This window comes from Mastigoproctus giganteus, chromosome 14, assembly GCF_048544385.1.
Source record: "Mastigoproctus giganteus isolate SK-2022 chromosome 14, ASM4854438v1, whole genome shotgun sequence".
In the NCBI taxonomy this organism is placed as follows: Eukaryota; Metazoa; Arthropoda; class Arachnida; order Uropygi; family Thelyphonidae; genus Mastigoproctus; species Mastigoproctus giganteus.
The window spans coordinates 59,145,702-59,173,424 of NC_143588.1; the positions used below are offsets into that span (position 1 = coordinate 59,145,702).

The following is a 27,723-nucleotide window of genomic DNA, read 5'->3' on the forward strand; positions in this document are numbered from 1 at the left end:
AATCTCCTTTGTGACTTGATTACAGACTAATTTCTATCTACCGTAGGCTTCTGTATCACCTGATAATTTATATGCATCCATGTACTTTTCTCTTCCATGTGTCTCAATAGTTCATCTGACATCCATTTATATCTGAAACTTTGAACAGTATTTCTTCATTGGTATGAAACACCTAGTAGCTTCTTTGATTACTTACCTGAATTTTTCTCATTTAGAATTTGGCTGTTGGTACCAACATCAGTTGGTCCCACTGCACAGTATTTAAAAACTATCTGAAACTCCTGTATCCACCCTTATGAAAGCAAAAGCCTTTCCCTTTACTCTTTACAGTAGTTATGTCTTTCATTAAATTCCACATTAGTACACATTGATCGCTGCTGCCCAGTTGGTCTTTCACCTACAGATTCTTAATTCATGAAGAATTGCTACTGAAAACCTGAGATCAAGGATATTGCTTCCTCTTGTTGTCTCTCTAATATGCTGCTGTAGAAAACAGTCATCCAAGAAATCCCCAAAAATCTTGCTAGTCTGTAAGTAACCATCCCACAAATTCCAGTCAACAACTGGAAAGTTAAAATATGCCATTGTGATACATTCTGATTTACTGACCCCCTCTTTCTCTGTATAGCTGTTTGGTATACTCATCATAGTTATTAGGCATGTAACACACTCCTACTATGAATTTGGTTTTCCCAGTGCTTATATCATGCCAAACTGACTCAACATTGCACTCGTCACCCACGTCAACTAGATGCACTGCCTTAGATTTAACATGCCTCTTAACTGAGAGCATAACTCAACTCCACCTCTCCTATCCTATCTATCCTTCCTGTACACTTTGACCTCCCCATATTCATATTCAGTATCACTTATATCTGAGTGACACCACGTTTCCACCATTCCCACAGTCTGCATTTGATGACAATCAGTACTTCAAACTCATCAAATTTATTTCCAATGCTCCTAGCATTAGTATACATTCAAGTATATACATGCACATGTTCTTACTCTTAATTAATCTAACATAGCCTATGTATTTATTTGTTCCATGATGACCTACAGCAGGGACTGAAATTCAAGACACTTTGCTTTCCTGTCTGCTTCATGTATCAATCATAGCAGTGCTAGAATCACTTTCACCTCTGCCTGCAGCTCTAGATAAGCTATTAGTCTGTGTATCCCCCCCCAGCTACCAGCTTTCCGATCCACCTATCACTGCCTTGATAGCAGTGATAAGTATATTACATTAAATGGGAAGATTTTGCATATAAATGCTGACACACACCAAAATTGATGAAATATAAAAAACAGCTTCCAGAAAAACAGATCCACTTATGCTTTTTATGGCTAGCCCCCTCAAAATTGCTATAACGGGGTATACTATAGACCAGTGGTTCTCAACCTTTTTTGCCCTATTCACCCTTTTCACCATACACCGATGAGCCAAAACATTATGATCACCTAACTAATATGATGTTGGTCCTCCACATGCAGGCAAAATAGCTCGTACCCGGCAAGGCATGGACACTACAATATTTCTAAATGTGTCTTGTGGTATCTAGTACCAACACGTAACCAGCAGATCCTTTACCTCCTGTAAGGTCCGTGATTGAGATGCCGCAGATCGGAATTGATGTTCCAAGTCAAACCACAGATGCTCAATGGGATTGATGTCTGGAGAATTTGGAGGCCAGGACAATACCTGGAAGTCTTCATGTTCTGTGAACCAGTCTCAAACAATTTGGGCAGTGTGGTATGGCACATTATCCTGCTGAAAGACAGCACTGCCAGAAGGGAAGGCCGTTGCCATGAAAGGGTGTACCTTGTCAGCAATAATGTTTAGGTAGGTGGTAGACATCAGAGTGCCCAGCACATGGAGACTGGACCCAGGTTCTCCAAGCAGAACAGCACCCAAAACATGACACCGCTGCCACTGGCTTGTTTTCGTCCCGCGCTGCATCCAGGCGCCATCACTTCCCCAGGTAAACGACGCACACATACCCAGCAGTCCATATGGTGCAATAGGAAACTTGATTCTTCAAGATTCCTATTGCACTTGAAACTTGAAAGTGGGAGCAGATGACTTTCCATGCCAGATGACTCCCATGCCCATTGTAGGCACTGTCGCCGGTGAACCGTGGTTAGCATGGGCACTCAGAGCAGCCTGCAGCTATGCAGCCCAATTTTCAGCAGGGGTTCGATGTACTGTGTGTCATGACACGTTACTCCCATCACCAGCATTCCAATTACTGGCGAGTTGAGGCACAGTCGCCCATCTGTTGCCAAGTACCATCCAGGAGAGCCTTAGCTCATTCCGAGCATCAATGAGCCATGTTTGTCTAACACCTCGCCGGCGGTTCATGGGTTCCCCCTCCTTGGACCACTTTCGGTAGGTACTAACCATGAGCACCCCACCAGCCATGCCGTTTCAGATATGCTCTGACCCAGTCATCTGGCCATTCCAATTTGGCCTTTGTCAAACTCTCTAAGTCTGCTGCCTTTCCCATCTGAAGAATAAGAGTAACACTGATTAACGGAGCTCAGCATCAGGTGTTTTTTATTCCATGTTCCGACCTGTGCTCTAGTTCACCTGCAGTTGCTTTGATTTGCATAACAACTCTCTGGTCAAAGTTTTAGCTCATCCATGCATGTCAGAATGTCATTTCTCCACCCCCCCCCCCTTTCCAAGTTTGTCTGACTCAAAAGGTGCATTCTAAAAAGATAAAGTGAAATATTTATCTTTATTTTTAATTTGATATGTGACATCCAATAAAGTGTGATGTCTGGTGGATTATGTACAATCTGTAGAATTGAAGTTTGTAGAAAGATCAATATTCCAACAATTTCAGTCTGTCGATCTGTGGTCCCAATTCCTTCCCCTGGTTGAAAACCCCTGCTACAGACTGTATATAATAGTAAATTTTCTGTTTATTTATACTCCTGGACAACCACATAAGGATCAGAGAGTATACAAGACAAACTACAAGAATGTAACTAATGGAAAAAAAAAAAAGTAAATACAGTTATCTAAGGACCTTATTTTGAAGACTAATTTTTTGTGAATATATTTTGTTGAATTAAAAATTCAACATGGAATTCTTTGATTCCACTGTGCATTGTTGAAAAACTCTTTATAAAAGCCTACATGATTAGCTTATTTTCACCCATAATTTGAACAGTGTATTTAAATGCTTTTAACACATGATTAAATTTTGTTTTCTTATTTTGCTAACAACTCAAGAATAGCTATATTTGTTACACATTCTTTTATCATTTAAATCAGTTCTCTTGGCTACTATATGCTGTTTCTGTGGGAGAATTCATATTATCAAGAAATTTTAGTTCAATGACATTCGTTAAAATTAAGCCAACAATTCCTTAAGTATTTTCACAGAAATACCAAACAGATTTGGTTTTTAAAACCTTCCTCCATTCATTATTTTTTTTAAACTGTTTGCTGGTGTCATACTTTCACTATTTATGTGAATAACCATGATAAAAAGCTTGAGGGAAAATCCCAGATTCTGAGCACAGCATTTAATAATGTGTGGAACAGTCAAACATCTCCTTATTCAAATGTAAGAAAAACTACTGTTACTTCAATGTCCACAGAACGTGTGACCACATTCAGGAATGTGCAATGTTAGTAAACTCCTCAACACCAAAAATAATTCAATAATTTGGGCATAGTTTGTTGACCATATAAACTTCTGCACTGAGCCCAGCCACAGTTCTCGTGGTACTCAAGCTAATACAGTTTGCTATGTATAGGACAATTTTTTTTTTTTTTATGAAAACCCTAAACACAATAGGTATTAGAACCTATAGTAATTAGTACCATTCATGGGTTGGCAGTTGAGAAGAAGAAAGAAGATAGTTGTTGACATTAGACTTGAACTAATGTAGACTGTAATTTTCAGGAACGTAAGGAGGAAGGTTGTTTGCATGTGTTCGGACTGTTTTGAAAGAGAGCAGGAATTATAGAAGCCAATTCAGAAAAACAGTGTCCATGGAAGTATCTGTAGAAAAGGCATGCAGCAGAAACAGTACATTTATGAGACAGCGAGTGGACAGACTCTGTTAGAAATGAATCATTAATTAATCTAACTTCCCTCTTCTGAATGGAATCTAGACACCTGAGAGAGGTCTTGGGGGCACTGCCCCAGACATAGGAACAATATTCCATGGTAGGGCAAATTTGCGATTTGTACAGAGCAAACAGCTGTTTGGAAGAAAAGTAATGACGAGAGCAAAAGAGAAAATCAAGTTTTTCAGATGCAGAGGAAGCAATATTTATAATGTGCTTGGGCCAAGAGAGATTAGAAGTCAGGGTAATCTCCAAAAGAGATATATCATCTTGCCTAGAAATCAGTGTCACCAACGATAAGCATAGTAGCAGAAGAATCCTTTTTGTGAGATATAAGACAGGACAGAGTTTTGGAAGGATTGAAATCAATTAAATTGTCATTGCCCCAGTGGAGAATTATCTGGAGATCGGCATTTAAGGAATTGGTAGCTGATATTCGAAAAGTTGAAGCTGATCGAGCAGGGAGGTTTCTCAAACTGGAATGCAAAGTGCTATCATCAGCAAAACTATGGATAAGATTTCCAATCGATGGAAGAAGGTCATTAACATACAAGAGGAAAAGAGTGGGGGAAAGAACTGTACCTTGGGGGAAACCAGCATTAGTGGAGAAGTTAGAAGACAGAGAGCCATCTACCATCATCTTCAGCGAGCGGTCAGAGAGAAAACTGGACACCCAATTACGAAAAAAAGTTCACAAACCATAATACAGAAGCTTGTTTAGAAGGCCTTTATGCCAAACATGATCGAAAGGCTCTCAGATGTCAAAAGCAACTGCTTGTGTTTCACCAAACGTTTCCATTGAATTTGTTAATAAATGGGTAAAGTAAGCCAGTGGATCGACAGTGACGAAATCCATACTGGCGATCGTTGATCAGATGGAAGGTTACTAGGTAGTTTAAGAGTTGGCAGTTAATTGATTTCTCCATTACTTTAGAAAGAGTAGAAGTAATTGCAATGGGACGATAATTGTATGGGAGGGATTTGTCACCCTTTTTAGGAACTGGCTGGATGTGAGCAAATTTCAAAGCAGAAGGAAACCCACTTTGGAATAAGAAAGCGAAAAAAGGCAGCAAAGAATAGGAGTAAGTTCAGGAGCACAGGTTTTGAGAACAAATGGAGAAATACCATCAGGACTTAGAGCTTTCTTAGCATCAAGATTCATCAAAATCCTTCTGACATCCTTTTGATGGAGGTCCACAGGAGACATTGAATGGAGTGGGTTGGGAGGTGTTTCACCAAGTCCATTAATACAGGACTTAAAGAAAAATGGGATGCTCTGCAGGTTAGCTTTATCCTTAGCTGAAATGACAACAGAACCATCTGATTTTGACAGAGGTGAGAGCAGAGATGGGCAAAAAGTTGTGGCCAATAGCTCTGGCAAGAGAACAGAATGTTCTGTTACCATTAGGGCAAGAAGCAAGTTTTATACTCTTGGCCTGTTCAAAATCTAGTTTGGATTGATTAATAACTGCTCTACAATTGTTGCAAGCTCTGGTGTAGACAGAAAATAAAACTAAAGTACTGGAAATAAGCCAATTACGATATGCAACATTCTTCTCTTGAACAGCCTTAGCACATTTATTGGAAAACCAAAGTTTGGATAAAGGAGGACATTTTAAGGTGGAGTGTGTGGAATAAAGGATTCCATTCCTGCAAGAATAATTTCACTGACATGATCTGAGCAAATGTTGTCATCAGCAATTTTGAAACAGTAATCCGACCAAGGAAAAGAAGAAAATAAATCTTGCAGATCATCCCATTTTGCATTATTGTAATACCATACAACTAGAGGTTTGGAATAGACATGATATAAAGGCTCCATTGAAGAAGGGACAGTCACCAAGTTTGATCTGAGGTGCCTAAAGGACCACTTACTTTGTACCGTGTACTTAGAAGAGTTGTTTGTGAGAAAAATATCAAGCATGTTGGCTATATGATTAGGATTGTACAGTATTCTAGTAGGCAAATGAACAATCTGTGCAAGGTCATTAGTAATTGCAAAAGCCTTGGCATCTTGACCAGCTAGGTCTATGCAACTAGAAAACGGAAGCCAGCTGGAGGTGTGAACATTAAATCACCACAAGAAAAATTACCTCACTATTAGGAAAGTTGGACCACAGAGAGTCAAGTTGCAAAGAAAGGAAGTCAGAGTTGAAAGTGATTAGAGGAGGTGGGAGAACAGTAGAGACAACAGATGAATTTGACAGAATAAGGTAGAGAGATTTTAAGCCAGAGAAGATCAAAGAGAGAAGATTCCAAATTACCAAGTCTCTGACAGAGAACATCGGAACACACAGAGGCACAAGTACCACCTTTCAGGCGAAAGGAATCATACAGCGAATAATTTGGGCAACTGAGATGAGCAGTGGTTGAATTAGCCGATAACTGAGATTCAGTCAGAAAAAGTATATGGGGTTTGGCAGAATGTAAGTGGAAATGGACGTCATTGAGACCACGTATATTTATGAAATGAACTAGGAAGTGCTTGGGAGGTTTACATCTTTTTTCAAATAAGTTTACTCTATTAGTTAGGCGCCTCCGTAGCCAGGTGGGAAGGAGCAGCAGTGCGTAGCACATGCTTCTTGATTAGACCGGGGTTCGAGCCTGTCACCACCAAATATGGAGGATGCAGAAAGGTCAGGGAATGACCACCGCATATTAACAGACCAATATGGCCTTAGTTGCTAATGCTCCTAAAAACCAAATAACGAACAAACAAACAACTCTATTAGTTTGACAATTCATGCTGTATTCAATAATAAGAAAAAATTTGTGGGGTGGGGGAGTAATTTCATTACTTCATGCTGTATGAATAATGAAATTTTTGGATATGACTTGCACTTGGTAAGAATATATCCAGATCCTTGACATAACATGGCCTCGACAATGCCTCCCGCATACACATTACTCGGAGTCCTTCCAATCACTATCTGGCAGAGTAGAAGCAGCAAGATTATACACTAGCTGATCCGGAAGCCTCCTAGAGAGTTACCAATGCGTTCGGTCTGGTGTACTAGCTAGCAGCCAGCCTGAAAATGCTGTTTTAGAGCTGTACCCCTCGATATGTAAGGAAGTTTGGATCCTGCCATGGTGTTCATCAACCTCAAAAGACATCAATCCTACTGCATGACAGAAAAGAATGGGGGGTTTGAGGGGAACTTTGCTCTGGAGACTAAACATGGGTTTTATCACTTCAAGCCTGTATAAGCAAAGTGGTGGTATTGCACTGGCTGATGTAGTAGTAGTAGTAGTGGCATGTGATGCAAGAAAACAAATGTGTATGAGCTTATGCAGCATCAGCCAAAAAAAAAAAAAAAAAAAAAACCACCATTCCGTCCAAATGCCTATCCACTTCCTCCTTAAATTTATGCAACCTATCAACTTCCACAACGACAGATGGAAGTTTGTTCTAGCAATTAACCACCCGCTGGCTAAAGGCAAATTTCCGCACATCTATTCTACATCTGTCCTTTCTTAATTTGAATTTATGCCTCCTTAGGTTCGTAATCTGAACAAGCAGAAAGATCCCATCAGAATTCAGCGTGTTCAACCTATTAAAGGCCTTATACACCTCAATCAGATCACCGCGCAGGTGCCTAGTCTCCAGCCACTGCAATTTGCAGAACTTAAGCCTCTCTTGGTAAGAGGATCCCCTTCATTCCCCTCACCAATCTTGTTGCCCTTCTCTCTCTCTGTACAGAGAAGGGCACCAATCTTGTTGCCCTTCTCTGTACATGCTCAAGCAAATCTACATCCTTCCTAAAATGAGGCCTCCAGACCTGTACACAGTACTCAAGGCTTGGCCTGACCATTGCCTTATACAGAGGGACAATCACCTCCTTTCCCTGCTAGCAAAATTCCTATATATCATTGACAAAACCCCATGACCTGCCCTGGCAGCATGTCTGCATTGTTCAGAAAACTTCATATCTGACTGCACAATTACTCCCAGGTCTTTTTCATTTTCTACCTCTTTAAGTGTAGTACCACACAGTTGGTACATTTCTCTGGGGTTACTTCTACCCATATGCAGTACTTTGCATTTGTCAAGGTTCAACTTCAGTTGCCACTTCTCAGCCCATCTGCCCAAATTATCTAGATCCTGTTGCAGTAGCACACTGCCATTACTGTCATTAACAACCCTGCCAACCTTTGTATCATCTGCAAACTTCGACATTAAGCCTGATATACCTTCATCAATATCACTGATAAATATACAAAACAACAGTGAACCTAACACCGAACCCTGTGGGACTCCACTAATAACATTAGTCCACGAAGAGCAGCACCCATTGATTACCACTCTCTGTCTTCTCCCACTTAACCATCCTTTTATCCATTGTAACAACTTACCCTTAATACCATTCTGCTCCAATTTGTACAATAGTCTTCCATGCGCAACAGTGTCAAAAGCTTTCCTGAAATCCAAATATATGATATCAAAATTATTTTTTGCATCCAGTTCCTTTGTAACCACATCATAATAGCCTATCAAATTTGTCAGACAAGACTTTCCCTTAACAAACCCATGCTGTGTCTGAATTATTGCTGCAGTCTTGTCTAGATGATCCTGCAATGCATCTTTAACCAGTGACTCCATTATTTTACCTGGAACAGAAGTTAAACTAACTGGTCTGTAATTACTCGTGTCACACTTCGATCCCCTTTGTGAATTGGGAATACATTTTCACATCTCCAGTCCATGGGAACCTCCCCTGAGTCCAAGGATGCTCTCATAATTATGTGTCATCTACCACCTAGTATTACCACACCTCAACCCCTGATTACATTGGTTCACACCTGGTTGGTCACCCACAGTATGCTTGTGCATGGGGGTTATACCCAGAATTACTAACAGTCCCGCCATCGTGAAGTTACAAGCAGAGGATTTTGCTGTCACAGCCCTTCTGGACTTAACCGAAATTAGGTCCACTTGATTTGAGCATCACCCAAATATCAGTTCCTTCAGCGCTTTAGTCTCCCATGTTGCAAATAGAGCTTGTCTGGCATATCTGAGAGAATGTCTGTGACAGTCTCAAGAACCAGTTATGTTGGGAATTTATTCCTATGAATGGCTATGGAACTATGGTGTTGAAGCAGCGTAAATCACACATGTTCTTTTACATAATTTTATGTCCATTTATATTTCGTAAAGGCAAAATGAGTTCCCATGGTCAAATTTTTGGACACTTGCCAACTTAATTTAAGCTAGTTGTTAACTTCATTTAAAAAAAAAAAAATCAATATTAAAACAGCAAAGCAATAAAAATATGCACTTATATTGTACTGTATATGTAAACATTATTAGGCTAAGGCAGCGTTTCCCAACCAGGGTCCACATGTACCCCCAGGGGTCCATAGAAGCTTTGAGGGGGTCCACAAGAAAAAAAAAACTGTATTTCGGGGGTCCATAATATAAGCTAAGGGGTTCCTGATAAAATATTATAAATAAAATAATTTGTTAAATAAAAATAAATAAAAATAATAAAATAAACTAATGTCATAGAAAAGTCCAGAAATTCACAGTTAGAAGATACTCGTATTTTCTGGAACCTTCTTTAGTTGACGCAAAAAAAAAAAAAAAAATCTTTCCATAGAAAATTCTCGAAGAAGAAAACATTAATTAAGCACCAACTAATTTAGAAAGAGTCAGTCAGTCAGAGGCAGTCATTTCATTCTATAGTAAGTAATCGGCATCGTCCTGGTGAAATCTATTGTTTGTGTTATTGAACGTTATTGTTCTAGTGAACTATATTTCCATTAGTACCTACAAGCATTTCCAACATCAAATATTATAGGTTAATAATATTATTATTGTTTTCAGATTACTCATGGCTCATGCAAAGAAGAAAACAAGACAATATTTGAGTGAATATCTGTTGTATGGTTTTATTGAATCGCCAGAAAATATCACAAAACCAATGTGTCTTATATGTATGACTGTGCTGTCTAATGATAGCATTAAGCCAAGTAAGCTTCATCACCATTTGGAGACAAGGCACAGCGAAAAGAAAAATAAATCAGTGGAGTATTTCCGAAAACTAAGAGACAATTTTTAAGGAAGAAACAAATTGGATCAGATTTTTAGTAAACAAGCAAGCAATAAAGATAGCGGTTTATTAGCATCATATGAAATCAGCAAAATAATAGCAAAATCTGGAAAGCCACATAGCATTGGTGAAACTGTCATCTTGCCTTTGATATCAGTTGTAATTTCAACAATGTTAAACAAAAATGCACGTGAAATTACCGATAACCTTCCTTTGAGCAATAACGCAATATCCAGACGCATGATAAAATGGTCTGAAGATGTAGAAAATCAACTTATTTCTCAATTACGAGTGAAACAGTTTGCAATGAAACTCAATGAATCAACTTTGATGGGCAATGAAGCACTTTTATTGGCATATGTAAGATGTATGGATGATAATCATCTCAAAGAGGAAATGCTTTTTGCAAGATTCCTCAAAACAGATACTAAAGGTGAAACAATATTTAAGGAAGTCCAGTCTTATTTTAGAGAAAAAAAATATTCCACTCGAAAATTTAATGGCTTGTGCTACTGATGGCATTCCTTCCATGGTCAGTAGGTACAGAGAGTTTATCACTCATTTAAAAAATGCATTGCCAAAAGTATTTTGCATACATTGCGTGATTCACCGCCAACATGTTTGTTTGTTTGTTATTTGGTTTTTAGGAGCATTAGCAACTAAGGCCATATTGCTCCGGGATATGCGGTGGTCATTCCCTGACCTTTCCGCATTCTCCGTATTTGGTGGTGACGGGCTCGAACCCCGGTCTAATCAAGAAGCGTGTGCTATGCACTGCTGCTCCTTCCCATCTGGCTACGGAGGCACCGCAGCCCCAACATCTGGTGGCAGTAGTAGTAGTGGCACTTAATGCAAGAAAGCAAGTGTAGGAGCTTATGCAGCATCAGCCAAAAAAAAAAAAAAAATCACACCATACCCTCCAATTACCTGTCCAGTTCCTCCTTAAATTTATTTAACCTATCAACTTCCACAACGACAGATGGAAGTTTGTTCCAGCAATTAACCACCCGCTGGCTAAAGGCAAATTTCCGCACATCTATTCTACATCTATCCTTTCTTAATTTGAACTTATGTCCCCGTAGGTTCGTATTCTGAACAAGTGGGAGGATCCCATCAGAATTCAGCGTGCTCAACCCATTCAAGGCCTTATAGACCTCAATCAGATCACCGCGCAGGTGCCTAGTCTCCAGCCACTGCAATTTGCAGAACTTAAGCCTCTCTTGGTAAGAGGATCCCTTCATTCCCCTCACCAATCGTGTTGCTCTTCTCTGTACACGCTCAAGCAAATCTACATCCTTCCTAAAATGAGGCCTCCAGACCTGCACGCAGTACTCAAGGCGTGGCCTGACCATTGCCTTATACAGAGGGACAATCACCTCCTTTTCCCTGCTAGCAAAATTCCTATATATCATTGACAAAACCCCATGACCTGCCCTAGCAGCCTGTCTACATTCCTCAGAAAACTTCATATCTGACTGCACAATTACTCCCAGGTCTTTTTCATTTTCTACCACCTTAAGTGTAGTACCACACAGTTGGTACGTTCCTCTGGGGTTACTTCTACCCATATGCAGTACTTTGCATTTGTCAAGGTTAAACTTCAGTTGCCACTTCTTAGCCCATCTGCCCAAATTATCTAGATCCTGTTGCAGTAGCACACTGCCATTACTGTCATTAACAACCCTGCCAACCTTCGTGTCATCTGCAAACTTCGACATTAAGCCTGATATACCTTCATCAATATCATTGATAAATATACAAAACAACAGTGGACCCAACACCGAACCCTGTGGGACTCCACTAATAACATTAGTCCACGAAGAGCAGCACCCATTGATTACCACCCTCTGTCTTCTCCCACTTAACCATCCTTTTATCCATTGTAGCAACTTACCCTTAATACCATTCTGCTCCAATTTGTACAGTAGTCTTCCATGCGCAACAGTGTCAAAAGCTTTCCTGAAATCCAAGTATATGATATCAAAATTATTTTTTGCATCCAGTTCCTTTGTGACCACATCATAATAACCAATCAAATTTGTCAGACAAGACTTTCCCTTAACAAACCCATGCTGTGTCTGAATTATTGCTGCAGTCTTGTCTAGATGATCCTGCAATGCATCTTTAACCAGTGACTCCATTATTTTACCCGGAACAGAAGTTAAACTAACTGGTCTGTAATTATTCGTGTCACCCTTCGAACCTCCTTTGTGAATTGGGGATACATTTGCACATCTCCAGTCCGTGGGAACCTCCCCTGAATCCAAGGATGCTCTCATAATTATGGCTAAGGGTTTGCTTAGTTGCTTTGCCGCCTCCTTTAATATAACTGGATAGATCCCATCCGCCCCAGGTGCCTTTCTTATGTTTAACTTCAACAATTTCTCCTCCACTTTGCTCTCAGTTATTACAAAATCATTAAGCACACTGCTACAATTTTATAACCTTCTTCCATTTTCAAACTGTAATGATTCCTCACGTGTGAATGTAGATGCAAAATACTCATTCAGTTTGTTTGCTATCTGAGCAGGATCATCAACAGTCGAACCATCGATGTCAAGCGGACCAATCATATTCAGCCCCTTCCTTTTAGAGTTTATATAAGTAAAGAAATCCTTGCTGTTTTTCTTAGCATCTTTTGCCAAAGATTTCTCGTAATCCGCCTTTGCCTGCCGAACCTCCTTTGTGACCTGATTACAGACTAGCTTATATCTGCTACAGGCTTCTGCGTCGCCTGATAATTTATATGCATCCCATGCATTTTTCTTCTCTGTCACAAGTCTCATTAGTTCATTTGATAACCATTTAGGCCTAAACCTTGAACAATACTTCTTCATCGGTATGAAAAGTCTAGTAGCTTCCACGATTAATTCCTTGAATGCTTCCCACTTAGAATTTACTGTTTGTAACATCGTCAGTCGATCCCACTGTACAGAATTTAAAAACTGTCTGAGACCACTGTACTCCCCTTTACGGAAGCAAAAACCCTTTCCTTTACCCCTGACGGTAGTTACCTCTTTGAGTAAATCCCACTTCAGCACACTGTGATCACTGCCACCTAGTGGTTCCTTTATCTGCAAATTCTTAATACACGAATGATCACTGCTGATAACCAGATCAAGAGTATTACTTTCTCTGGTTGCCTCTCGAACATGCTGCTGCAGAAAACAATCATCCAATAAATCCACAAAAGTCTGACTAGTGTGTGAGTGACCAACCCACAAGTTCCAGTCAATATCTGGGAAGTTAAAATCCCCCATTATAAGACATTCTGATTTACTGGCCCACTCTATTTCTCTGTACAATTGTTCATTGTACTCATTCGAGTCATTAGGCCTATAACACACTCCTACTCTTATCTTTGCTTTTGCAGTGCTTATGTCACACCAAACTGACTCAACAGTGCACTGTCCATCTATATCAACTGGATGCACTTCTTTTGATTTTATGTTTTTCTTAATTAACAGCATAACACCTCCTCCCTTTCTGTCCTGTCTATCCTTTCTGTACACATTGTACTCCCCAAATTCCAGTTCTGCATTCCTTATATCTTTGTGACACCACGTCTCTGCTATCCCAACAATATCCGCCTTTGATGTCTTGACCAACACTTCAAATTCATCAAATTTATTTACTATACTTCTAGCATTGGTATACATGCAAGCATACATGCTCCTATGCCTATTCCTTGTTACCCTAACACATCCCATATACCCAACTATTCCAGGATGACTGCCATCCGTCCCTGAAACCCCCAACACCCCTCGCTCCAGGTCGCTTCTTATTCTAATAGAAGTTGTGCAAGAATCACCTTCACCTCTGCCTGCGGTTACTGTTAAACTATTAGTCTTTGTATCCCCCCAAGCTAGCAGTTTTCCGACCCACCTAACACTGCCTCGATAGCATCAGCAAATATTCTTGCACCCTTTCTATTTAAGTGTATCCCATCCCTGTAGAAGCAATCTCTCCTGTTAACAAGTACAGTCCAGGCTGAAAAAAATTCTACCCCTTGAGCCTTGCACAATCTTTCCAGGGCCGAATTGATCGACAAGGCTCTCATCATATACTCCCTCCTATCGTGTCTGGGCAGAATTGCAGACACTTTCAAATTCAACCCTAATTCTCGGCTTTTTTTCAACAGTGACCTGTACTTGTTGAGTAATTCTGCCGGTCTCCTACTCTTAATATCATTAGTGCCAACGTGTACAACTATATCACCTTTTGTGCCCTTGAAAGATGATATCCGCTCTACAACGTCATCAACCTTGGCCCCTGGCAGACATACCCTGGTCCTGTTCCACCTATCCTGTTTACATAGCATGGCGAAGAGATTGAGTGGACGTCTTCATGAAGCCTTAACGCTTTTAATAAAAGCTGTCAACCTCATTAAGGCTAATGCCTTTCAAGATCTCTTTTGCAAATTTTGTGATGAAAATGAAGGATTTGACCATCTTATACTGCATACAGAGGTGCGACGGTCGTCTAAAAGGCAATTGTCTTCGTCGTCTTTTGACACAGTATTGTACCATTTCTAAATGAAAAGGAGATTGGAAAACAGTTGGTTCCATGAAAACAGACATATTTTACCTCTCATATGTGTTTGAAAACTGAATTCTCTTAATAAGCTGCAGCAAGGACATAACTGTGATTTAATATCTACCAAAGAAGCCATTAATGCATTCCTAGGAAAACTCAAATTATACAGTCTTAATATCTCACGCCGTGCATTTGACCAGTTTCCAAACCTTGCTTCAGTTAGCAGTGATTTAAAAGATGATGACTGTGTTGTGTATGTTGATCATTTAAAAAAAAATTTATGAAGACATGCAAGTTTGGTTCAAGGACTGACTAGAACTGAACTTGATTGGGGTGGTGATTCCATTTGAGGTAAGTGTTGCTGATGTTGAAATTGATTTACAAGAGGAACTTGTTGAATTGCGGAATAAATTTATATATGTTGTTTGAAATAATATTTAAAAAAAAATTTTTTTTTACTAATTCTGTCATTACAAGTAAAAATGTTTCAGTTTTATCAATTGAAATTTTCAAATTTTGTAATTTACATTTTTTATATTATATTGGAATTGTTTAATTATTAACTTTTACTAACCTACAAATAAATATTTTATTTAGGAATATTACATATGCTTATATGGGGGTCGACATACCTTGTGGACCCCTTGAGTTAGGACTCAAGGGGTCCACAAGAAAAAAAAAAAAAGGTTGAGAACCCTTGGGCTAAGATAAAGAAAGCCTGCATAAGAAGCATGCAAAAGTTCGATGAAATTTACTGGTAAAAGTACTTTGCCATAACGGCATTTGTATTGTTGCTCGCCCTGTAAACAGACCGTGGGTGTTATTGGTCTGGAGTAGAAGTTGAATCCCACAGCAGCTTGAAACCCTCCCGAAATGGAGGGGGCGGTAACCTGACCTTTTTTCTTTAGAATCATTAATCGAATTAACTAATTGAATCACGAACAGCGTCATACTGGAAGTTCTGGTGTCGTAAAAAATGTTTGTAACATAGTTTCACTGGTAAACTTTTTTGAAGTTTGCCGTGCTTCTCGTGTGGGCTTCCTTTGCCTTTTTTTTCTTAATAAACAATTTAGCCACTAGTCCACCAGTGATTCTAAAGAAAAAAAAAAGGTCAGATTATCCCCTCCACTTTGGGAGGGTTTCAATCTCCCATGGGATTCAATTTCTACTCCTGACCGATAACACCCACCGTCTGTTTACCGAGTGAGCAATGATACAAATGCCGTTACGGAAAAGTACTTTTATCGGTAAATTTCATTGAACTTTCGCATGCTTCTCGTGCAGGCTTTCTTTACCTTCGCCCATTATTATTTTCATACTGTATTAGTCACACAAAATTATTCATGTTTTAAGAAGCCAAGGATAAAAAAAAATTAACAATATTTGCTTCTTTTTCTATTGATAAATCTTAAACAAGAATGGCCATCCCTTTTGTGGAACAAACTGAACGCTTCGGACATTCATTTTGTCACAAGCAGTGGTGGGATTCAGCCGATTTGCATGAAACTGTCCCTAGAAATTCCCAAGTTCGCCGAACCAGTCCTTAAAGGCCATTTAACGCTGAACACCATGCGAGCTACTTTTCGTCTACATTTGGTTTTTATTTTTTACCTTGAAAAGGGGGACTAAGGTAATAGAGAACCAGTTTTTAAGATTTTTGATTCCCACCATTGGTCACAAGCTATATTTCCTTTTCCTCTTGCATTTTTACCCTTTGTTGTTCCAACTTAACCAGATCTTTCTTGGTCTCTTAAACAACAAGTGATTCCAGCATCTTCCCCATATTATTTCTACATCAAGGAAGCCAATCTCATTTGTGAATTTCAATCTGTAAGTGCTGGAAAGTTCCTGCCAAACACCATTTGCCATAGCTTATGTAACCTCCTCCCACGATGCCAAAATATTGTCTGAGGATTTCTAAATATTATTTCACTCCGGAGCTGATGACCAATGCTTACTATCTGTCTAGGTAATCAGTTTTCACACAGTCCACCTGATATAACAGGCTTCAAATGTTGTTAATCACCCCTTAATCCTTTGGTTGTAACAAAGAGGCTGTATTAGTTGTTGCAAAAATTACTTGAATGTTGTCATCCAGACAAAAATCACATCATCAGAAACAGGCAAGGCCCTATAGCTGAAATTTTGTTTCTTACAATTCTTCTTGGTGAAGAGAGAAGTAGCTAATTTTTCATATATAGAATTTAAAAGTTTAAAATTAAAAATGACACATTAAAACATAATTCGGAATAACGAATTTGAGAGGTAATCTAATTCCTGCAGTCCACCTGATATAACAGGCTTCAAATGGGATATTTGTTCAAATATATTTTCATATTGTTGTGCATATTAAATTGTGTAACTCCAACTTCAATTATATGGCAACACTGCAGGTGTCTGAAAACCAAAGCAGGTGAGCACCAGACTGATAAGGATTGGCAATCAAGTTCATACTACTGGAATGAATCTCTTCAAACTGCCCCTAAAGGGTGTACACACTTATAGATTCCAAAGGTGATTATCAATAATGTTCATTGAAGCAACTTAATTAAACATTAATTATAATGTTGGTTAGAGGTGCTCCATATCAGGATTACAAGCAATACTTTTAACAGAAGTTTTCTTCAGACCTTTCATTTTACAACTGATCACTAAAGGTGATCAATTGTGAAATGTAGTATGACACCTAAATTTTAAAAGCTTATATGGCCATATATGAATATTTTATTCATTTAAAAAAATTACTTGTAGCCTAACTGGTTGCACAGGTTAACTTTCTCATCCCAGCCTTTAGAAATTATAGTACAGCACACAAAAATATGAAAGAAAATGTTTCTTTTTCATATCAACACATTTATAAATACTATAAAAGTAAATTATAATAATTAAATGCCATGGCTAAGCTTCAAATGAAATTAAAACCTTAAATAATTCTCACTTCTCTGGGATATCCCATTTTTAGTAACTTATAATATGCATGGAAATTGAATTTTTTTTTTTTCTGGTTAATGCACTATAAAAATAAAATATCGATTTTGTAGTGATAATAGAAAATTTTTTGTTTCATCCTAAGCAGTCATGTTTGTAAATTATAGAACTTCATTTTTAAAAATTTCATTGAATTTTTTTTTTTTTTTTTTTTCCCAGTTTTACCTTTTTATGAAAAAGTCATTATTTTCACAATAAGATATTAAAATATCTTATATCTTATTTGAAAAAAAAATTTTCCACTTAACTGGTTGTTTTTGGTAATTGCTACCCTCCATATTTATTAAACTATAATGCATATTGTTTTTATGGTATAGTTTAGGGCTAAAGCCTTGGGTTACGTAAATAGTTTAACTAACGTACAAGTTAGCACATTTAGCATTAGTAGAGGCATTTGAGCCAAAAAAAAAAAAAAAAAAAAACCACTTCCACTTCACCCCTCTGTTCGTTTGAAATACCTGTCCAGCTGAGCCTTAAACTTATATAGGCTATTAACTTCCAAGACAAGGGATGGAAGTCTGTTCCACCAACCAACCATCCGCTGGCTAAAGGCAAATTTCCGCACATCTATCCTACATCTGTCTTTCCTCAATTTGAATTTATGCCCTCTCAAGTGATTATTCTGAGCAAGAGGAAGAATCCCATCAGCATTGAGCATGCTCAAACCATTCAAGGCTTTATACACCTCTATCAGATCACCTCGCTGGTGCCTAGTCTCCAGACACTGTAATTTGCAAAACTTAAGCTTTTCTTTGTAAGAGCACCCCTTTGTTCCATTCACTAATCTTGTTGCCCTTCTCTGTACTCGATCCAGCAGCTCTACATCCTTCTCGAAATGAGGCCTCCAGACCTGTATACAGTACTCTAGGTGTGGCCTGATCATTGCCTTATACAAGTGAATAATCACCTCCTTATCCCTGCTAGAAAAATTCCTATATATAATTGACAATACACCATGAGCTACTCTTGCAGCCCGTCTGCACTGTTCAGAGAACTTCATATCTGCCTGCACAACCACCCCCAGGTCCCTTTCATTCTCCACCACTGTCAGTGTAGTACCACAGAGTTGATACGTTGCTCTGGGGTTGCTGTTTCCCCATATGTAGTACTTTACATTTGTCAATGTTAAACTTCATTTGCCACCTCTCAGCCCATCTGCTCAACCTTTCCAGATCCTGTTGCAGCAGCATAGTGTCAGTAGTGTGTTTGACAACCCTGCCAACCTTCGTATTATCTGAAACTTGGACATTAAGCTTGATATACCATCATCAATATTATTTATAAATACAGAAAACAACAATGGACCCAACACTGAACCCTGAAGGACTCCACTAATAACATTAGTCCACGACGAGCAGTATCCATTGATTACCACTCTGTCTTCTCCCCCTCAACCATCCCTTTATCCATAGCAGCAATTTGCCGCCAATGCCACACTGCTCCAATTTGTGCAGCAGTCTTCCATGTGCAACAGTATCAAAAGCCTTTCTAAGATCCAAGTATATAATATCAAAGTTATTCCCTGCATCCAGTTCTTTTGTGACTGCATCATAGTATCCAATCAAATTGGTCAGGCAAGACTTCCCCTTAACAAAACCATGCTGTGTCCGAGCTATAACTGAAGTCTTGTCTAGATGATCCTGCAGTGCTTCTTTAACCAGTGCCTCCATTAATTTTCCTGGAACAGAAGTTAAACTCAGAAGTCTATAATTACTTGTGTCAGCCTTTGATCCTTCTTTGTGAATTGGGGTCACATTTGCACATCTCCAGTCTGTGGGTACCTCCCCTCAATCCAAGGAAGCTCTCATAATTATGGCTAAGGGTTTGCTTACTCCCTTTGCTAACTCCTTTAATATAACTGGATAGATCCTATCCACCGCAGGTGCCTTTCTTGTGTTTATCTTCAACAATTTCTCCTCCACTTGACTCTCAGTTATTACAAGATTCTCTAGCTTACTGCCAGAGTTGAATACACCTCTGGCATTCCCCTCGCTGAATAACTCCTCATGTGTGAATGTCAATGCAAAATATTAATTTAGTTTGTTAGCTACCTGAGCAGGATCATCAACAGTTGACCCATCGATATCAAGTGGACCAATCTGATTCATCGCCTTCCTTCTAGAGTTTGCATAAGTAAAGAACTCTTTGCTGTTTTTCTTGGCATCCTTTGCCAAAGATTTCTCGTAATCTGCCTTTGCCTGTCTAACCTCCTTTGTAACTTGGTTACAGATCAACTTATATCTATCATAGGCTTCTGTGTCACGTGTGAATTTGTATGTATCCCATGCATTTTTCTTCTCTGCCATATGTCTCATTAGTTCATCTGACATCCATTTAAGCCTAATTTGCATCATTTCTGTACATAGCAAACTACATAAGTAGTTATAAATAGTGCATCATTAAGTATATGAGATATACTTAATGATGCACACCTCCATAAACTATTTATATAACCTGAGGCTGTAGCCCTAAACTATACCGTAATCTAAATACTCCACACCACCACCAGGTATCTCTCATATTGTGGATTTATACTTCGCAACTGGGTTGTCATCATTGCAACACCAGGGTACCTGCCCACCCACTGATGAGCAACCAATAAGCTCCAAAACGGTGCCATATGGGTGATGGTATCCGCTGAGAATAAGTAACAAGTCTTCTCCTAAGGTGAAGTGTTACTTATTTGAGATAGTGCAATACCATGGCAACTCACTGTGAAGGTATTCACAATATGAGATATACTTAATGATGCCAATTTATAACTACTTATTTAGTTGGCTATGTACAGAAATGATGCAAATGCACTAACTTGTACATATTGTTTTTATTAACTTTTTTTTGTTCCAGTCCACTCTTTTTTTAAGTACTATTAGACTTAACTTGTTTTTGATGATTACTGCACTCCATTTTAGAAATTTATAATTTGGCAATGAGTAGAAAGTTCCCACCCCCAGCACCAGTATCTTGCCATGAATGTTTATAGAAATTACAGATTATTGGGGGTAGTCCTAAATTTATTTTGGATGAAACTTTTTGGCAGGGAAAATTCAAAAATTAGTGAACGGTTTCTAATAGGAATGGAGATGTATGTATTTACCCTATTCTTGGATGTTATTATTCTGCAAACCATCTCAATTTGGCAATAACCTATTGATGACACACGCCTCCATATAACCACCATTGCACATGACTGGCACTGCAATTTTTTGTAAGTATAACTTTTTTTTTGTCTTTAAATTTGTAACATAGTTATGTGAGTTACTGTTCACAAAGAGGTTGGCTCTCTCAGTTCCAATGATGCTACTTTATTTATAGTAGTTTTTATCACTTTTATGTACAACTTTATCATAACATTCAGTATTTAATTTTTTTTTGTGTATATCTATGTGCATCTCAAAAAAAAATTGTAAACTTTTTTTTTTCTTTTCTTTTAATTTTCTGTTTCATTATTATATTTTTATTTTACAGTGAATTTAGCCAGTGATTTTTCAGAGCTTATCAAGAAACACACTCAAGAATGCTAACATATTAATGTTGGTCATAAAGAATAAAAGCACTCATATACAGAGATATAATGGAGATGGACAGATGAAATTTCACAAGTTCTTGGGTAGAAAATGGATGGCCATTGCACAAAACAGAAGAAAGTGGCTTCATCCAGCATTATTTATTAACAATAAGAAATTTTAAAATTCCTTATTGTTAATATGTTAATATATTATATATTTCTAAGAAAATGTGAATTTTTTCATATCTTGACAAAACAAAAAAAATTCCTCGCAAAACTTTCAGGTTAAGTTCCTCACCTAGCTACTAACATGAACAATAAATTTGAAACTGCCAAAAACTTGAAAATTATCAGATATTACAAAACAAAAAAAATTGCAGAATTCGTTGTATAGAATGTTTAGTGCTATAGCCTTTTACAATATCTGCCATGCAAATCAATTATATGAAATTTATTTTAATACTTCAAAACTATAATTTTAACAATTTATATGCCTTCAGCATTGAACACAATTTCAGAAACAGTTCTTTACTAATAAGCATAGTTCCAATAAAAGTGACCGGATCAATTTTCTAGTACTTTTTTTTTTTTTTACTTCATAATTCCTTCCTTAAATGTTTTTCATCCTCGCTGTTTTACACCAACTCAAGTCATATCTTTCCCTGGATACATCACTAACTCAAAATCCTTGCGAAATATTGTACTACTCCTGAAACTTTCAGGTTAAGTTCCTCATCTAGCTTCTAACATAAACAATACTGTACTTTTAAGTATGCATTCACTGCGGTTGTTCAATTTTCAGTTTTCTTAATTTCTCAGTGATGCGTATACTGTTTCTATGATAAAATTTCAGTGGTACATGAATAACAAACCACGTGAAATGTTATCAAGTATCCCTCGATATGGTTAATTAGTGGCATTCACATATTACATTAATTATGAACAAACACGTAACGTCCATCTCTCAATAAAATATAAAAATATCATATTTGTGTAGTCTGAATGTGACAACAGTTCTTGATTAAGGTGCTAAAGCCCAATAGGAATTATACATTTTATATAAAAAGATTCTGATCAAACAAAACAGACCAGCTGCATCTGATCAAAATTTAGAAACGGAATTCAAAAAACTTTTTTTTTTTTTTTTTTTTCTTCGAAGAAATAATATTCTTATAAGTAACACTGAAGAAGCATTCGTGATCTATGCGTTTTCCAAAAAATCTGGCCGGTCTACGTATACAACCATATGTTCGTACAGAAATGGTTAGAACTGTACTGACACGTCATATTTTGCCTGCGGTAAAAGATACATCGTCCAGCGAAGAGCCACGTGTACTAAGAAAATGAATAAAATATGACGCTTCGATACGTACAAGGTCAACAATAATTTAAGATTGCAGCAAAAATTAAAGAATATGAAAAGGTACATACTTCCTTGGTGCTCCCAGAAAGGCACCGTGCCATCTTTTTGTGCTAAATAAGGTCCTTTAAAACTATACTTATATTCAAATTTTTTATGAGGAAGGTCACATCTTACACTAAGAACTATCAACAGTAAAATACCGGCACAAAAATTCCACATCCAACCCGCAGGAGCCATCTTTCGCGATTACCTGTTCAACTGTTTGTACACGACGGTCATAGTAATCTTCAACTGCTCCACCTGTTGTTATTCGCACAAGCGAAACCATCCAACATCAGTGCCACGTGGAAGGATCACCCTAAATGTCAAAGCCGGTTGGTATTTTACGCACCATGTCTGCTAAAAATCGATTAACTCTAAACACTTCTAGTAATTTTAATTCATAATTACATAGCATTAAAGACACATTAAAAAATTATTCCAGACCATTAAAGTAATAATAATTACATGCACTATGTAAATATATAAAAGTTAATGTTGTTGTACGCTGTTTTCCAACGTGAACCAGGACATTAAATAAAAATATAATCGGTTATAAAAAAGAAAAGTTTAATGTCATGTATGACACCCGATTGGTTTCAATGACGTCAATAACCCTCTGGATGACATTTGCTACAAGATATGTGGAGACGAATCTTTAGCTACTCCACCCAAACTCCTGAAAGCCAGCAGTTAGTTGTCCGCTTGGACTACAACACATTATACAGGCTCTTAATTGTTTTTAGAAAACATCTCTAAGGAGTCGGCATTAGTAGTAGTAGTAGTAGTAGTAGTAGTGGCATGTGATGCAAGAAAGCAAATGTATGAGCTTATGCAGCATCAGCCAAAAAAAAAAAAATCACACCATTCCCTCCAAATGCCTGTCCAGTTCCTCCTTAAATTTATTGACGCTATCAACTTCCACAACGACAGATGGAAGTTTGTTCCAGCAATTAACCACCCGCTGGCTAAAGGCAAATTTCCGCACATCTATTCTACATCTGTCTTTTCTTAATTTGAATTTATGCCCTCTTAGGTTCGTAATCTGAACAAGTGGAAGGATCCCATCAGAATTCAGCGTGCTCAATCCATTCAAGGCCTTATATACCTCAATCAGATCACCGCGCAGGTGCCTAGTCTCCAGCCACTGCAATTTGCAGAACTTAAGCCTCTCTTGGTAAGAGGATCCCTTCATTCCCCTCACCAATCTTGTTGCCCTTCTCTGTACCCGCTCAAGTAAATCTACATCCTTCCTAAAATGAGGTCTCCAGACCTGTACGCAGTACTCAAGGCGTGGCCTGACCATTGCCTTATTTCCCTGCTAGCAAAATTCCTATATATCATTGACAAAACCCCATGACCTGCCCTGGCAGCCTGTCTGCATTGCTCAGAGAACTTCATATCTGACTGCACAATTACTCCCAGGTCTTTTTCATTTTCTACCTCCTTAAGTGTAGTACCACACAGTTGGTACGTTTCTCTGGGGTTATTTCTACGCATATGCAGTACTTTGCATTTGTCAAGGTTAAACTTCAGTTGCCACTTCTTAGCCCATCTGCCCAAATTATCTAGATCCTGTTGCAGTAGCAGACTGCCATTGCTGTCATTAACAACCCTGCCAACCTTTGTATCATCTGCAAACTTCGACATTAAGCCTGATATACCTTCATCAATATCATTGATAAATATACAAAACAACAGTGGATCTAGTATCAGTAAGGCCAAACAACGTAAGGAAGTGGACTGTTTCTGCATTAGATTTAAAAAAATAAAAAAACCGACTATTCACAATATTCTCATTCCGCAAGGTAATCAACCAATCCGGTTTTGAAGTTAAGCAGCTCAGGGCCGGTGTTAGGGTGCGCAAATTTCTACTCTTCGTATTATTTCAATATCAATACCCGAAATAAAAAACATTTTTTCATATTTATTGTACTGTTAGGTTTTCACTATCTACAATTATACCATAGCGATAGGTACAGTAATCCATAATCCCTTAATGACGTTGAGAGCGGAAATACATGCTGATGTACTGTTAATTGGGACCATAATAATGCTGGTAATCACCCTTATAATGCTGAGTTAGTCATTGTGTAGGTTAAAATTTAATTACAGTAACCATTCACACCACACCCTCTTGCATTTAAGAACAATTATTTAAGAAAGAAATATAGTTAGGGAAGGACTTAACGTGGTTATTTTAAATTAAGAATATTATTATAATTAATACCACTCATTTACCACGTAAAATTAATAATATAGTTTATTAAGATAAATGCCTAAACCACTATACATTTAAGATAAAGTTTTAGGCATCTTCCGAAACTCATCATAAGACCGTGCAATTGGGGAGCAGAGAACAGTCCAGATATCCGGAGGGGCACACACAACCACCTCCAGCAGTGGCGCATTATCCCATTGGCAAAAATAAAAATAAAAAACATCTGCCTAACCATCCGATCAGAAGGGGGGTCCTCAAATTCACTGTTTCAAAAACTCATTGCTGTTTTTTTACTAATACTTTTAAGTTATTTTTATCGGAAACTGAACTCTCTACTTGCCAAGGTCAATGAACTATTTGAAGATTAATTTGAAAACTACGTTTTATTTTTCAAAAATGTTTTTACCATTTTGATGAAATTTTATACAGCATTTAGTTCTTCTTTAAATAGTTGAGATAATCGAAAAAATAAAGATTGCTTTGTATGTGACCGGCTTATGCTTAAGGTAGCCATGGTCTTATCAAAAGGTTTTCCGTGAATGTCTAAGCAGAACTGAGGTGCAGCGGAATAATTGGCAGCTTTTTGATTTTAATGAGTGTAAGAAACATTAAAAAACGAGTGTAAGAACATTAAAATTGAGTGACAGAAGAACACTGAGTGGTGAACTTAGTTCAGCTCTCCGTGTTCTTCTGCCACTCAATATTTAATGTTGATGAGGACCCCAAATTCCATTTAGCCTTGGGCCCCATGAAGGTATAACATACCACTTCCTCCAAACCCTTAGAACCAGCCTGCATATCAGCTCCTAAAATCTGTTTCTTAGTGAAATTAAAAAATATTTACTTAAAATTCACGGATACTTTTTAAAAAACACACACTATATTTTCAGTTGGAGAAATATTATTTTGTTCATTAGCACTATTAATTTGCTGATTGAGCACTAAAAATAATTAATTTGTTGATTAAGCACTAATGTGCAATTAAAAATATTTACTTGAAATTCATGAATACTTTTAAAAAAATACACACTTTATATTTTCAGTTATTATTATTATTATTATTATTATTATTATTATTATTATTATTATTATTATTATTATTAGCCATATGACGCAAGGAAGCCTGAGGCTTTTGTTGCACCAGCCAAAAAAAAACAATTGAGTTACTCTGAGAGAGAGAGAGAGAGAGAGGAATCGCCAAGAGAAGAATGATAATATCCAGCTCAGGACGCTGGGTGTGCTAAGCTCATACTCACCAGATATTTGGGAAATAAAACAAATATTATTTTAGATTGTTGATTAAACAGTATTAATTTATTGATTAAAAATAATTGTGTTCAAATTACATTCTAGTAAGACATTTTCAGTGTTGTAAATAAATGTTTTATTAGCCCAGTGGTTAACTTATACATTAGGGTCACCCGGAAAGTTAATTCATATATCCGTGTGTATTGTAACTGTAAATTGCGTGTGTTCTCTGGTTAATTTGCCTGCTTTGATAGACGAAAATCCATCAAACCATCAGGTTTTCCAGGGTACCTTGCTATCTACGCCTAAGCAGTGGTGTATTCGGGCCGGAACGCACTGGTACTTTTTTTCTAAATGTCATAATAGAAAATCATTAAATTTATACACCTAATATTATGAAACAATGGCATAATCAAAGGGGAGCGGAGAAATATCTATTGAGAGCCCATTGCTACTAAAAATATATATTAATAGTAATCTTTAAAATTAATAGATTTTTTAAAAATTTATATAAAAACAAAAATATAAATTTCGCAATGAAACTTGAACGTTTCTTACTAAAGTACAATGTGTTAGATAAAGAGATCCAACGAATGAGATATACTGTGATGCGTGCGAACGCTGCATTTTGATTTGCCATGTGCTGAACGCTAGAACTGGTTTTTCTATGAACCGCGTCTGAAGTCTGATTCAGTTACTGTACAGTCGATGTGGCGTTATCATATAGTCTTCTGCGGAACGAGCGTTCCGGTACTATTTTTTTCAGCAATACACTTCTGCACCTGAGACCGATTAACTCAGCCGGGGAGTGAAAAAAGCCCATAAGAGTTCCTCGCATTATCGACGGGATTCCAACCGGCACCTTTTCAACCCGATGTGGGCAGGACGATGACGATACCACGGTGCTACCTTGCAGACTAGCCCAGTAGTTATGATGATATTGGGGTCCCCTGTAAATGATTACATCTACCCATATATTTATTTTGTCTGTAAATTGCGTGTGTTCTCTGGTCGATTTGCCTGGTTGCTGGACGAAAAAACCTTGCTATCTATGCCTGAGACCGAATAACTCAGCCATGGGGAGCCCAATACTTACCTTACTTTATGGGCATTTACCCATAAAGCACGCAGACTTCCATTTAAATCTCACCACAAAAAGAAAATTATTTTTATAAAGAAAATCCTGTGGTGCTATCCAATAGCAAAATTTAAATAAAATTTTAAAAATGGTGGCTAAAATCAGCGTGGTAGTGCAAGAGAGATGTCATTCCCGTGAAGTTATGACTTATGATGTCATCCACGCAAAAAATCATGGGAGACAAAATCTGGTCAAACTGACATATCGGTTACACCACACGAGTTGTGCCACCTAGCGACGGCGGCAACAACAAGTAAAATCGGTTTAAATGACCACCCTTACACCGTTCAAGGTTTTGCTTCAGGCGCCACGAACGATACCGCCGACACGAACCAGCCACATTGATTCTGGCATGTTACAATGTTCAACAACCCGAGGGCTCACATCTGGTGAGTATGGGCTTGGCACACCCAGGGTCCTGAGCTGGATATCATCATTCTTCTCTTCTTGGTCCATTGCCTTTCCCATCTGAAGAACAAGAGTAACACTGATTAACGGAGCTAAGTATCAGGTGTTTTTTATACCGTGTCCCGACCCGCGCAGTA

The 27,723-nt window shown here is 38.0% G+C and overlaps 1 protein-coding gene across 1 annotated transcript in view; it reads right to left on the bottom strand.

Moving 5' to 3' along the window:
* Positions 1 to 22,884, bottom strand: part of ergic53 (lectin, mannose binding protein ergic53) — a 207,475-nt gene extending 184,591 nt beyond the window's left edge. The window contains exon 1 of the mRNA XM_090389265.1: positions 22,601 to 22,884. Coding sequence (XP_090245391.1) covers positions 22,601 to 22,769 — 169 coding nt within the window. The 5' untranslated portion in view covers positions 22,770 to 22,884. The remainder of the gene's footprint in view (positions 1 to 22,600) is intronic.
* Positions 22,885 to 27,723: the final 4,839 nt, after the last annotated feature.